At 33.3% G+C, this 14,548-nt stretch overlaps 1 protein-coding gene across 2 annotated transcripts; it reads right to left on the bottom strand.

Moving 5' to 3' along the window:
- Positions 1-1,895: 1,895 nt before the first annotated feature.
- LOC110019735 (mitochondrial inner membrane protease ATP23-like) lies at positions 1,896-10,365 on the bottom strand (the record flags this gene model as incomplete). 2 transcript variants are annotated; one of them, XR_002293479.1, is given in 6 exon segments in its annotated part: positions 1,896-2,271; positions 2,455-2,640; positions 2,748-2,831; positions 2,931-3,068; positions 10,042-10,166; positions 10,273-10,365. XR_002293479.1 is itself a non-coding variant. In XM_020717533.1 (5 exon segments), coding segments are annotated over 5 exon segments (575 nt in total), but the record flags the coding sequence as incomplete, so codon positions are not given.
- Positions 10,366-14,548: the final 4,183 nt, after the last annotated feature.

Here is a 14,548-nt window from a genome sequence, read left to right on the forward strand (position 1 = left end):
GTGGAGAAAAAGAGTGTTGTCTTCCCACTTTTTCTGCTTGCATTCTTAATAAAGAGACAGTTACATGTACCATCACAATATTCATTATAACTTAAAGGGAAGACAACCGTCGTCTCCTCCTTAGAATTACCCACCACGTGAGCAAAGGAGAAGGTTTTGTCAGGTTCAATTGAAGAAGAAGGAAGCTCCATCAGAGCAAAGAAAAACCCTTCCTGAAGAGCTGCGCAGGAAAATGCGCAGAAGACAGGGCACGAAGTCACAGCTCGGTAGAAACTGCAGCTCGATCCGCCCAGAAAAGAACCGCAGAAGCTCGAAGGCTAGTTGGAAGGCGTGAAGGAGGAGACGACGAAACCGCAGAAGCAGAAGTTGAAACCCTTCGTCGTTTGGCGTGAGAGAGAAGACAATGATTCGTCGTCGTCGTCATCGAGTGCGGGAAACCTCGTCGTCGAGTCAAGAATCAAACCAGGGTTTCGTCGTCGGGTGAAACCCTAGCAGAGCGGTCTTCTCCCATTCTCTGGGACGATAAACATTATATATATATATATATATATATATTCAAAAGTCTAAGATAGATTAGAAAGGCCATGTAAAAAGGCCAAATGGGATCTACAACATCTACAGCAAGCAAAGATGCGACATACAAACCACGATGATGCCTTGTCATATTTGAATGATGAAGGAGATAAAGTATGAAGACCCCCAAGCTTAATAAAATAAGTTTATATAGAAGCTAGGTTGAATAAGGGGCAAAGCCCAATCACCCTTCTTTTAATGTGTGTTGTGATACCTAACCACTTTCAACCTCTATTATTTTTGTGTTTATTTGCTTGTGTTTTTCCATTTATTTTATTGCTTTGCTAGGGTAGCACATTTTCTTAGGTTTTTCTTAAATTGTTTGTGTGGAATGGCTTGAATATTTTATGCATTAAGCTCTTAAGAGATAAATTTTCTACCCAATAATATAATTATTTGAACAACTTTAAATGCAACTATAATGAAATAAATAAAAATACATTAGAAGTGTATTTATGAACTGTCATGCATGGTTAGACAGACCATGTTGTCCACAAAGTTTGCCTAATAGGAAATCAGCATTGGACCATACTTAGTTGATGCACACATTCATAGCCATGTTAGAATTTTATAGTAAATATGATTACATTCAAGGATTAGACAACCAAAAAGAAAGATACATTAATTGAAGTTTTGCATCACCAGTCAAAGACAAACTATCCTATGTTGTTGAGTTATGAATCTTATTTCCTTCCCAAATTAAACATCAGCTTATGCTAAATAATATTTTATTAAACCTAACTTTATAATTTGAAAGCGGCTTTTGGGTTTAACTGCCCATCGGTTCCTATATAAATTACATGTGCAATAGAATCAAGCGTATTTTAGTTATAGATACAATTGAAAACAATAAGTCTTTTATATATCAATAGAACAAGTTTGAGTTACTTGTTTTTATTCTAAATTTCACCTTAGCATAAGATCTCTAGGTTAGTTTTTCTACAGCATTAATCATTACCTTATCTTAAGATCTCAAGTCAATTTCTTTTACAACATTATTATGTCCACATTTCATGAGAATTTCCTCGATCTTATAATATAGGAATATAAATCTCAATTTTATGACAAAATAAATAACTCAAGTGATATAGATTTTAACTTTAAAACTATAAAACTTAACACAAAATAGTTTAATGTGTTACTAAGTTTCTCATTATCTTGAACTTCTTTACTTTTGCTCCATTAAAATATGAAAAGAATTATTTTGCTTCAATTCATTTTTTCTTTAACTTTTGCTCTTGATATGGTGATTTGCATCAAAATACATAACAAAAGTTGCTTATAAATAAATATATAGAGAGAGTTAGAATTTGCATTTGCCCAAAAATCCATCTTCAAATAAACCATACATTTTCTACATTACAATAATAAACTAATCCGCTAGACTTCTATCAAATAAAAGTACAATATACTTGTCATTTTCATAAGCTCATGCCGAAAAAGAAGAGCGGGTTCAATAAAAGTGATGCATAACTAGACAGAATCACACAACTACTAACCAGTATAGCTCTTTGATAAAGCTTCATGACCACATGGGCCAACACTTTATCTATTAATTGCTAAAAGCAATCTAGGCAAATAATCGTCGAAGGTGTGATCTGGTATAATCAGCTCATTTCAGCAAAAGAGTTTAGCAGCTTCAAAATCATGAGTAGAAACCATTTTCATAAGAATCAGTACTGAACCTGCTGAAATTTTCTGGATTCGTCGCATGCAATAAAATGGACTCTTGTAAAATATTGAACTAAATCATCATTGCCCAGGCAATCCAAGTAATAGTGCAAATTTAGTAAACAAAAATATGGTGCAGGGTTCTAGCAATGACCCGTGCATCCATTCGGCATTTATAACTTCTATTACTGAAACAAAATAAGCCCTTACCAGCTTCATTTCTGAAGAGAAAATGATGGGGGAATATTTTTGTTCAAAGAATTAAGGCGCCCTATCGAATGGAGAAGTATCCTCATAGCATATATCCCATACTGCTGCAATGGCATCCTTAGCAGCAGCTTCCGAGCAGTATGGATTATTTTTTACAGATTTTAGAGCTCTCCTTCTCACACACTCCTTAAAATTACCCAAACAATGAATGTGTGAGCCCATGCACACGTTTAAGTGTAGCTAGAATAATATAAACATAAAAAAAATAATAATAATAAAAATAAAAAACTCACTTGCTCGTGACCTCGTATTTTCATGAACCCTCGTAGCATTTCTCGCTTATAATGGCAATCTCCACTTAGATGGTTGGCCCTGATCTGCAACAGCAACGCAGATTCTTCAACCTTACTGCACACAAAAGCAAATATGGAAGCACAAAAAATAGTAAAAAATGTCTAGAGTCATAAACAAGGTACCTCAGAACAAGCATGATGAGCACAATTTTTCCAGTCCATGTTCTTGGCACGACAATCATCATAAGCATGAATAAGTTCATGTATTAGAACTTGATTTATCTCATCTTGGTAAGACAGTTGATTACAACATACAGTGATCTGAAATGACGAGATTGAATGAGTAACCTCGGAAAAAAAAAACAAAAGTTCAAAATATTCCTAAGATTATAGCAACAAAAATTGATAAAATATCATAGCAGCAATAAAGTGCAATAAATCACATCCTTGAAAAAATAATGCACACTAAGCACACCAATCACCGTGGATCATCAGATAGAATTTTCTACAAAGATACTTTGAATTGCATGCAAGTTCAGATAAAATGTCCACCTCACTGCCATTTTAATGCAGCCTAAGAGGCCTTGCAAATTACTTCCTCACTCGCTTTACCTTTAGAGTAAAAGAGTTGTGATACATTGAGTGTTTATTTGTTTCAGTAAAAATGGTTTGGAAGTATTTGGAGTACTATTTATAAAGAAAGTCGCATTAAAGTGTGTAATGACGATATTTATTTACTCTGCAGTAATTCTCTTCTCGTGAACTTAACTAGAGTGTTTGCTTGGGCTGTGCATTTTATTTTTACCCGCCCACGTATTAATTTTTTATTGCTTTATGATTATTATACATAAAATTAATATTTTAACCACCATTTTATCATATGAATACTATTCTATTGTTATTAAAAGAGAAAAAGCAAAATTGAATGGTACAGCACTCAAGATTAAAACTAACATCTCATCAATGTTTTCAAAATGTTATGCGCAATGTGCTGTGTAAGTATTTATTTGTGGTCCAATGCATAAAGCACTCACTAAAATGATGCCCTACAGAGTAGAGGATCAAGACTTGAATATCATATATTCATATATTATGTGCATACAATAGTTATTTAGGAGTCGTTTGGTTGAGTGAAGTAGCAGTGTACTGTAATTCATTTGCAGGGATATGAGAAAATTGTGTTTGATATGAAATTTACAAATACAATATAAAGTTTTAATGAATTTTAAGTTTACACCGTAGTTCATTTTGGTTGAGTTTAGAATTTGACCAATTTAGCGGAATTTGAATTACATAATTCATGTAAAATGTTATCGGCAAGTCACCAGAGCCCGCCGCCAGCCAACTGCGTGTTACCCCTCGCCGTTGCCCCCCATGTCGCTGCCCGCCGCCGCTTTCACTTGTCTGTCGTCTCCATCTGTTGTCGCCACTATTGCTACTCAGCGCCTGCGCCGCAGCCGCAGTTGGCCATCATCAGTCGTCACTGCTGGCTGTCGCCACCTGCCATCACCCTCCGTCGTCGCCCACCGCCACCTACCGCCTTTGCCCAAGTAAATACATTATTTTTAATTTACTTCAAACCAAATAAGAAAATATAAAGTTCTACGTTTATTTTGAAGTAAACCAAACAACTCGAAAGTATGTCAAATACATTCTAAACATATTCCAAGCTTAAATCGAAGGTAATGTCTTAGGTGATTTTCAATTTGAATTAATAATTTGGATTACAATATATTTGAATCCTAAATAGTTGAAGTTGCAAAAATTTAAATTAACAAATATGCCAAATAATTTTGGTGGATGGTTGCTATTAAGTCAATAAAAATTGGTGGAGAGTTGCTACTAAGTCTATATAAATTGATGTAAAACATAATCATAAATAGCAAGATTTTCCATTCAGTGATTATATGGATCAATTACATGATTAATTTAAAAATTAAAGACTAACTATGGTGTGTTGGGATATCATCCAATGTATAAAAGTTTTATAGTTTATTGGTCTCTAAACAAGTATATTACCATTATAAGTTTCATTGAATATCTTAGATGAGAGACTAAGGATGAATAAAATTATAATTCACTAAAAAAGATCCGGCCCAGGACATGGAATTAACCAAAGAGGGTACAGACAGTCGAACAGTGTAAATAAGAAATTTCATTATTCATTTTTTATAATTTGTTATTAATAGATGAAAGAGTCACTAATTAATTTAACTAAAGTAATTTATATTACCTCATTACTGCATGCCCACGCCTTTTATAAACATTTTTCCTTTTATTTCTCGTCTTTAATCATTTAATTAACTTGAAAAATTAGTTAAAATAATAATAAGCTAAACGAGTTAGTGAATACGCATACTCCTAAACCACAGTAATACAAAAAAATAATAATAATATACATGTCAGTTAAACTTCTTTATTAATCAATATAAACATTTAACATGTTATCAAAAGATTCTATGTCAATATTATATCAATATTATTTCATATCTATACAACCATCAAAAGAGCACAGTATAAAATTGTATCAATTCAGGCATATCGAGTGTTCTCCCACTAATACCATTAAAAGATGACTCCATCATAGTCAGTCATGCACATACAAGCAATCTATGCAGATCATATCATTCATACTTTCATATCACTCAATAATAATGCATTAATTATTTCATATTATGAGATTATAAGCATTTATATCAAAATCACCGATAAAATGTTAAGAAAAGCACAATCAATTTCATTAATTAAGCATAATTAACAACCCACAAAATTAGTTTAGAAGAAATATCAAATTGATATAATAATTTATGAAGAGAAGTACTCACCTCAATACACGTTTTGTTTGCTATTAACGTAAAAATTTTATTAATTTAATAAATTATTTAAGTATTTAATTTATGAAATCCCGCTAAAATTGTTATTCAATAAATATCTTACTATTATTATTATTATTATTATTATTATTATTATTATTATTATTATTATTATTATTATTATTAGTAAGTTTTAATATTTAAATCAATCTAATACATCTTACCTCAGTCAAAACCCGCACAACCCTAATCTTCTTCCTCCACTGCACCAAATCCAACCCACTGCTTCTTTCCCTGCACGAGAGAGGCTCAGTTCGAATGCTTTTTGCTTTACGTCCAACAAACTTTACCTTAGTTCATTTTCTCTGATTTTATAATTCGACCGCGTGCCCCCACCCCCCCCCCCCCCTCCAATGGGCATCGGTCGTCGCCGATCACCACTATCAATCACCTCAGCTGATTGTCGACTGCTGATGTCAGTCTCCACTAGCCACAACCACAATTGGTTGCCATTTCTACTCGTCGGCCACCACCGCTGACCAATGCATTAATTTTTAAATATATTGAAATTCATTATTTTCATTTTATTTCAAAATCAAACAAAACAATAAAGTCGTTCATTTATTTTATAGTGAGCCAAATAATAGTAAAGTATTTCAAATACAACACATTACTTCTATATTGCATTCATTTTACATTGCATCATTTTTTAAGAAAACAAATTGCCCCTTAATGGATATCAAATACCTACATTTATTATAATGGACCTTTCAAGTTGGTTGACTTATGAAAATTTTGTTGGTATGGCTATTAAAGAATTCGACTAGAGCTTTTATTTTTGTTGACTGGTTCTATTTAGTTTTAACAGTGACGTTGTTGATTGATTTCACCAAGAATTAGAGTCCTATAATAAAAATAAGTGTTTAAATAACAACTTTCTTAGATCCATAGTTAAGCAAAATTTGCAGTATTCATGAGAATTGATCACTCTCCTTTATAAAATTTTAGAGGTTTAGGGATTGTGACTGTTGGCTACATTAGAATGGTTTCACAGTTCAATGATTAAAAGGTCTAATCAGAAAGATAGAGAGAGGGATAGGGACAGATACGGAAGCTTGTCATGATTGAACTAATTGAATGATTTAATGATGAATGAAAAATCATTGCAATAGATTGCTATTTATAGACACCAGGTATCAAAAAAACTAAACATAAAAAGTTTAATTAATATCCTAAGAATATCTATTAAATAAAATAAATGTTGTTCTTTGTTGAACATTAAATTAAAGAAAATCATAAAACTTCCTGAAACTAAGAAATTAGTTTTGACTCATGTAAAGCTCATTCACCCTTGCACCCACGAAGGCAAACCTAGTTTTAAAAAAATTTTGAAAAAATTAATTTTGTTTTGATTTGTGAAACCAATCTTCTCCCCCTTCAAATTTAGTTAAAGTTTATTTTTAACAATTCAAAACTAAACTTTGAATGCATTAACCAGAGATTTGAATTTTTCCATTTTGAATTAAGCCGCATTGACGTCAATTGTAGCCCCTTAAAATGTCATAAGATAGACTTTATGCTCCTTGGATTCAATTTTCTTCTTGAACTAATATAATACAATCCAATTATCTTCTTGATCAATATTATTTTGAATTGGACCATCGCATATAGTATTAGAAATTTTCAATTTGGATTAAGCCCTCTGGTATTTAATTGTAGCCCTCCATGTTGCACTTATACTCCATATAACTCAATTTTAGATTTGACTTGGTCCTGATTTTGTCTTGAGCTTTGACTTGATCCTTGGGCTTGACATGAAAAACCAAAGGCTAGCCCCATAATGGTGCACCATCTTGGTCCACCTAATTGGCTTAATTAGTAGCTTAACAAAGTTTAAATTACCTCTATGAGTCTATTGGATCAAAAACTATTGAAAAACATTCTAGAAATATATGAATTAATAATAATAATAATAATTTGCAGTGATTTAGAATAATTTAATATCACAGATCAATGTAAATTCTCACAAAGAACTACTAACTTGATTTTCTATAGATGTATGTATAATAGCTATAAAACTATTCTCAAATATTTCTAAAATAATCGAATAATGAAATAATTCTCCAATGAATATATGTACAGGCTAAAAGAATAAAAATACATAATGAAAACAAAAGCTCCAAGTGATTAAAAACTTTGGCCACCGAGTTCCAGAATAAAGATTGCATTCCTAAAACTTTGTGTTCTCACCTAATCAGGGGATGCATAAAAACATAAGATTCAACATGAAAAAAGATCAAAAGAAGTAAAGAAAGAAAATATTGTATTAGTGGTAATTATACAAATAGTATTATGTACTTTGCAGCACAAAGTCCCCCGCCTCTTTTCTAAAACTTGAAAAAACAAATGAAATTCATCCCATTGTTAATTCTTACAACTGCTTGCCAAAGAATACTTCCAGAATATATATAGGTTGTTGCAGAATATGATAAGTACAATAGATAGGCATTAACCTAAAAAAATCAAGAGCTAAAATGCAAGCTCTACCTTGAATTTCGCACACTCTTTTCACTAAGAGCATAGGACTAAGGCCCCTTACACTTGAAGTTGGCTCAAAATTATGGATTATCATTAGCCTTTGTGCGAATTTGAGTCTGAGTTAAGAAGGGATTAATGTCACTATAATAATGAGATTTTGTGAGAAAAAAAGGCCCTAAAAAATCAAATAAAAAGCATATACAAGTAAATAAAGAAGTAGCTTCTAAAGAACTGGTTTATAATATATATCAAATACATAAGTTATTCATATTAATCAAACAAAATTAAAAAACATGGACAAAATCCTAAATCATTAAAAGAATAGGTTTCATAAAGAAAAATAATGTATATTAATGGAAAAGCATAAGTAACGCACCAGAGTCATTATAGCTTATTTAACATTATTTCCCTATTGTAATTTTGTTGTTGAAAGGACTTTATGATTGGATCTTCCAAATCATGATGGCAATGAAAACAACTGGAATTGCATTTAAGCCAATGATGATTCAAACCAAATTGACAACATAAACTATATATAACGAAAACATATAAAAAAAATTGAGTATAAAATAAGCACAAGTAATAGAAAGGTGCATGTAAATGAAATATTGGAATTCGAGAATATAGATAATTCATTGACTTTTATGATAGATATGGTGCATTTAACTTAAATACGACTTTCAAGGATAGCACCCATAGCTTCAAACCTTGTTGACAATTTAATTTACATTCCAAACAATGAAGACGACTCCGCTAACAACTAAAAGTCTACTCCTTCGAACAACAAACTCTTGCAACGCTTTCATAAAAATGGGCAATAACATGCAAGAATTTGTCTTTAGAAGCAAGCATGTTGTTCTATACACATTCAAAACTAAATCGTGTTCTCAATTCCATTTATAAATAATGGTTGCATTAAATTCTAATAAAAATCAACATAATTAAAAACACACCGTACACAATAAAATTTTCAAAGCCTAAATAGGAAATAACTCAATTACCATACAATAAATCAACAAATCTCCATTCATAGAATCCTGCATGCATAAAGTTAACCAACACAAAATAAATGCCAAGGAGTGTAAAATTACCCAATTTACTTTAGTAAAAAAAAGCAGGTTAATCAGAGCCATTTGTTATCACAATAGTTTGTCTAGATCTAATTAATCAAGTCAACATAAGAGACTAAATCAATACCAGTAAGTTGTTACATATGAACTAAATTAGATCGCCCGTGATTCAATATTTGCTAAGTTTGTAGTTGTCCAAGGCATTAAGCCATCCAAAGCTAGAAGTTGTCAAGTCGCTCAAGAGATAGGTCATATTCAATCCTCAACACTCAAAACGCTGAACTACCCTATAGGACTGAATAGAAGTCAACTATTCACTAAAGATACATTGAAGTCAACTAATCACTAAAGATACATTGCCACAGAACTCAGGTGCTCATATAGGTTCTTCGAATAGAAACAGTGTAGGGTACTCACCTTCAATTCAAAACCTTTCTGAGGTTCTCGCCTAGGAGACAGTTATAAGTAAAACTCTCCTATTCTAGCTAGATACACAAGGTATACTGTGTTATTGCATTATCTAACCCATCCTAAACAGCAAATCTTAACCCACACCAATGGATAGAGGATCACTAGTCAAGTGTGAGCATGACGCAATCCTTTACTTTGTGCCAAAACTCTGTTTCAGAGAAACCGCTGTAAATTCTTTGAGAGACCCTTTCTCTTAGATCTATTCCTAAGCTCAATTTGACTTTGACTTCACCTTCTCTATCTAAAGGACAATGTAGTCTACTACAAACCTAAATCAAAGAGAATCTATAAGCCCTAAAATCTCTCACTCTCTTCTAATGAACAACATCGAATCTAAAAAAAAAATTTCTTCAACCCTCAATAAGGTAGTTTATAAGAGATTAAAAAAGGAAAACTGATTACCCCATTTCTACTGGAGTAGCCTCCGGCAAGGCCTTGATTCTTGCAATTAACAGCCAAGAGCAGCCTTCCCCACACGGGACATCCTGCCTGCTCCATCTGCTTTCGTAAAAACCTAACTGTGGGATCTGAAAATGATTAGCGAAATCAGGATTAGCAGAATAAATGTTGAGAGAAAAAACAAAAAAAAAAAACTCAAGAGAAGAGAGAAAAGAGAATAGCAGCACTGTAAACCTTTAAGGCTCTTCGTGATTCGATCAATGCACTCCTCCCGCGACATTCCTACGGAAGATTCGCCCACCTCCATGCCCATACTGGCGGCGGAGGCTGACCCTCCTTCTTTTCTCTCGAGAGGCGAAATTGTAAATATCGGGCAACTTATTTCATTTTCTAGGAGCATTTACATCTCTTACTTTTCAGCTGCAGCTGCGCTGTTCCAGGAAGCTGCTGTGGGGAAACTGACTGGTTGTTTGTTGCAGCTATGTGAAAACGGTTGTGGGGTAGATGTTTCTGGAAAATGACAATTCTGCCCCCATTTAGTTAAACTGTTTGAACAGAACAATGATAGTCCTATATATAATACAACAGAATCAAGAATTCACTTTATAAGGAAAAAATGTAAAAAATAGACTTCTATCTTGAAAAAGCATTTATTTAGAGTGATTTTGTATTATTTTCCACATTCCTTCAGTAGAAGCTTGTGAAAAGCTTATGAACTTAATTCATTTAAATCAAATAAAATGATGCATATTATTGAAAACAAAAACAATGAAGCTCTACCATTTAAACTAGAAGCTTCTGAAAAATTCATTACCACATCATCCATCTCTCCCACTTGAACATGGCTTTAAGCAAGTTTTTGGAAGTTTTCAGGGTCCTCATCTAATTATTGTTCATGGAAACTCAAGTTAAAACAAAATGAATTAGAATGGAAGAAAAAAATTATAAAACTTATTGAATAAATAAAAAACAACAGGTATTAGACGATCCATACAACATTGAATTACAGCTTTGAAATATTTTGCTTCCTATACCTGATAATTTAGATCCCTTGCTTTTTCTTCCAAGGGCAACCTTGAACATGCCTCAGCAGAAATAAACTTCTCTATCTACTTTCCTATGTTATAGGTTCAAAACATCGCATTTTAAGATTTTACCTCAAATAACAAATTCTAGTTTTCTTGTCAGTCATGTAATAAAAAACCCACCAAAAATGACTACAGGGATCATAAACACCTAAAAATGAAGTTCACTCAAATCATCCCAAAATAACAACAGAAAAAAACATATAATAACAAAAGCATTTAAACCAAAAATAACCTCATCACACAAATAATGTTATATTAAACCATTAAATGCACAAATAACCTCATCACACATTTGACTCAGAGAATCTACTAGCATGAAAAAATGGTATTCTTGATCTACTTGGAAAGATAGCTAGAGCATAAGGCAATAGCATCAAGAAGATGGTATTCTTTATTATTCCAATTTATGTCTGATCTAACCAGTAATCGATACAAATTATCTTCACATCCTACAATGTCAAACAACATACTAAACCAAAAATCCAGTGGAAGTTTCCTCAAAAGCACATTTTAAAATAATTTTGAAAGTTTCTCAAAACAATTGCATAATAACGTGATTCAGATGTTACAAAAAACATTATGCCTAATCAAGAAAATTTTGAAAGTTTCTTAAAACAATTGCATAAATTATAAAGGCAAGTATTTGGATGGTATCTTAAAGTGTATGAAAAACCAAAAAAATAAAAAAAAATATGATTTTCTGAGTGATATTTTTTTCTAAGAACTCAATATGATTGCAACATTCCCGTTTTCTTCTTTTCCCTGCCTCTTCATCGTCTTAGCCAGGTGTAATTATACTCAACCCAGAAAAGATGCACTGCTGATGAGAGCATACAAGAAATAAGAAAATCAAAGAAGATTAAATTGTCTGACGAATTCTCACATCTCGAACAAATTCGGAATTAAAAACCCTAGCTACCCTTACTTGTAAATTCTTTTATTCTCCATGTCGACTAAGATGCATAGTTTATGGTGAAGGAGGACTCCTTCGGAACTCTCTGGTTTCTGCTCATCGCTTTTCTGCTTTCTGGCTTCGCCAAACAAGTGGTGGAATCGAGGGCACCGGGGTAAAATGACGAAGGTGAGAAGCGGGGCCGCGGGGTCGATCCTGCGGCCCGCTTTTCGTCTAGATTCGCGGTCGCCGCAGATGAAACGCCGCGCCAAACGATCTTCTTCTGCGGTTCATCTACGGCCTCCCGCCGCACCGCGGAGATAAAGCCGCTCCAAACAGACCCTTAGTGCGGTGGCGTTTTGAAAACGCATCTGACCTGTTTGGGTAATCTGTATTTTAGCAGCTTATGCATTTTCAAAAAGCCGAAAATAGCATTTTCACACCGCACCTATCTAGGTGCGGTGGGAACTTTTTCACAGTGGTCTGGCTTTTCCAAAAAACTAAAAATTTGTAAAAGTCATCGTAGCTAGCTTATATGCAGATTATTTTTAATCAGCTTATCAGCAGATTAATCAATAAATTGCAGCTGCACCAAACAGACCCTAAGTAAGATGAAACTCAGCACCTTTAAAATTATTTATGTTTGAAATTAGCTTGTCTTAAAATTCATTTATAAAATTTATATTTATACATTAGAAATGTGACTCTGTAAATCTCGAGGAGATCCAACAGATCACAAGAAAAGGGAAACAGAACATGAAATAAGCTAGCAATATTTCAGTCGAATGCCTCATCAACCAATCGAATAAACACTGGTCTGAGTCAAAAAACATCACGCACTTAGATTGGCAACAACTGAACAGATATAGAAGCCTTCAAAAGGTAAATAGTAGCTTAATGGAACTCTAGTCTAACCCTCTACGGAAATTCATCACTCGAATGAAGGTTGTCTATCAAATTATGGTGATGCAAGCTTTGACAGATAGAATAACCATTTCTAATGGCAATGGGTCTTCTCAAGGGACCCCCTCAAAAAATCGGTCGAGCATTGGTCAGCTGGCCGAATGATTATAGCCAAACGACCAGACCAAATAGTTATGAAAGTAAAATGGCGCTGATACACCAAAAAAATATGTAGTTTTAAGTATATATTTTATGTTTTTTTGTTATGATATTGTATTTTAAAGAAGGGTATTTCATTTTTTTGTTTTAGGTATATCAATTTTAGGTATTTGGAGCAAAAGTAGTAAAAATTACAAAATTTGGAGCCAAAACAGTGAATTTTGGGATTCTGGAGGAAGATGCTCCAGATTTGCGCAAGATGCACCAACATACCGAAAACTGGCACAAGGTGTGCCAGATTGGCTCCAAAACCCAAAACAACGTAGTCTTCAGTAAGCTGACACAAAACACGCCAGATTGGCGTCAGATGCGCCATTTGACAGAGAGCTGGCGCAAGATGCGCCTGAGACGACTTTTTTGCGGAATAAGACGGTTCGAGACTAATTTTGCACAAATTTCAAAAGGGTCACTTGTTCTAAACGCCCCTTGGAGTGATTTAATGTATCTAGATACTTTGAAAAGTTTTTTTATGAAGGGATATGTCTCTTGAATCAATGAACATCTCTTTTGAATTCAAAAGAGTTAAATTTTTTATAGAATTTTTGGGGGAATTTTTGAATTTTTTTTTGGAGGTAGGCAGCCTATAATAAAAAAAAGAGGACTTCTATGGTGTGTGTAAGTGGCATGTGCAGTGGGCAAAATAGAACAAATAGAGAAAGAGAGATAAGTCAAGGGCTTAAAGATTTTCTTCAAGGATTGTAAGAGGAGAGGGATGGTGAGAGATTTCTTATTCATTACACTTCTAAGAGAGAATTGAGAGTGTTTGTAAAGAGAGAATGACTTGAAGAGAACTTCTAGGGATTTGTTTGCAAGGGATTGTGAGATAAGTTGTGTCTTTTATTTCTTTTATTTTTGTAAACTTATTTTTATATATGAAATCTGTGTTTTGTCGTATCCTTCTCATGAATTCTGAGTAGTCTTCTTTAACCTTCTCCCTACTTGGAGATATAGTTTTGTGAAGAATTGACTTTGTTTTATAGGTTTTTAAATGTCAATAATTTGGGATGATTTGAACTTCAATATTCATTTACTTTTCAATTTGGTTAATTGAAATGTTAAAATGTGTTGAAAAACATATGTTCCGAAAGAGCTATGATTTCTATAACATGGGGAGAATCACATTTGATTTCATGGGAGAGTATGTCATCCATGGAGTTGGGTGCAAATAAATAGGGAAATATACTTTATTGGACAAAATTGGAGATTTTAATGTGACAAAATAAAATCCACAATTTGGTCTAGTTGATTGGAAACTGATGCAAGATTGTTAGCCCTCAGGTGAGGGAGTAGTGGGAGCTCTGGAGTGGCAGTCAGTATCCTCCCAGCCTAACCACGTAATTAGAGACCAAACATTGGATTAGTCAATGTTCGTTATTCACTCAGAAGAGGGTAAAGAATATGATTGCTC

The sequence above is a fragment of the Phalaenopsis equestris genome, unplaced genomic scaffold (assembly GCF_001263595.1).
Source record: "Phalaenopsis equestris unplaced genomic scaffold, ASM126359v1 Scaffold000075, whole genome shotgun sequence".
NCBI lineage: Eukaryota > Viridiplantae > Streptophyta > Magnoliopsida > Asparagales > Orchidaceae > Phalaenopsis > Phalaenopsis equestris.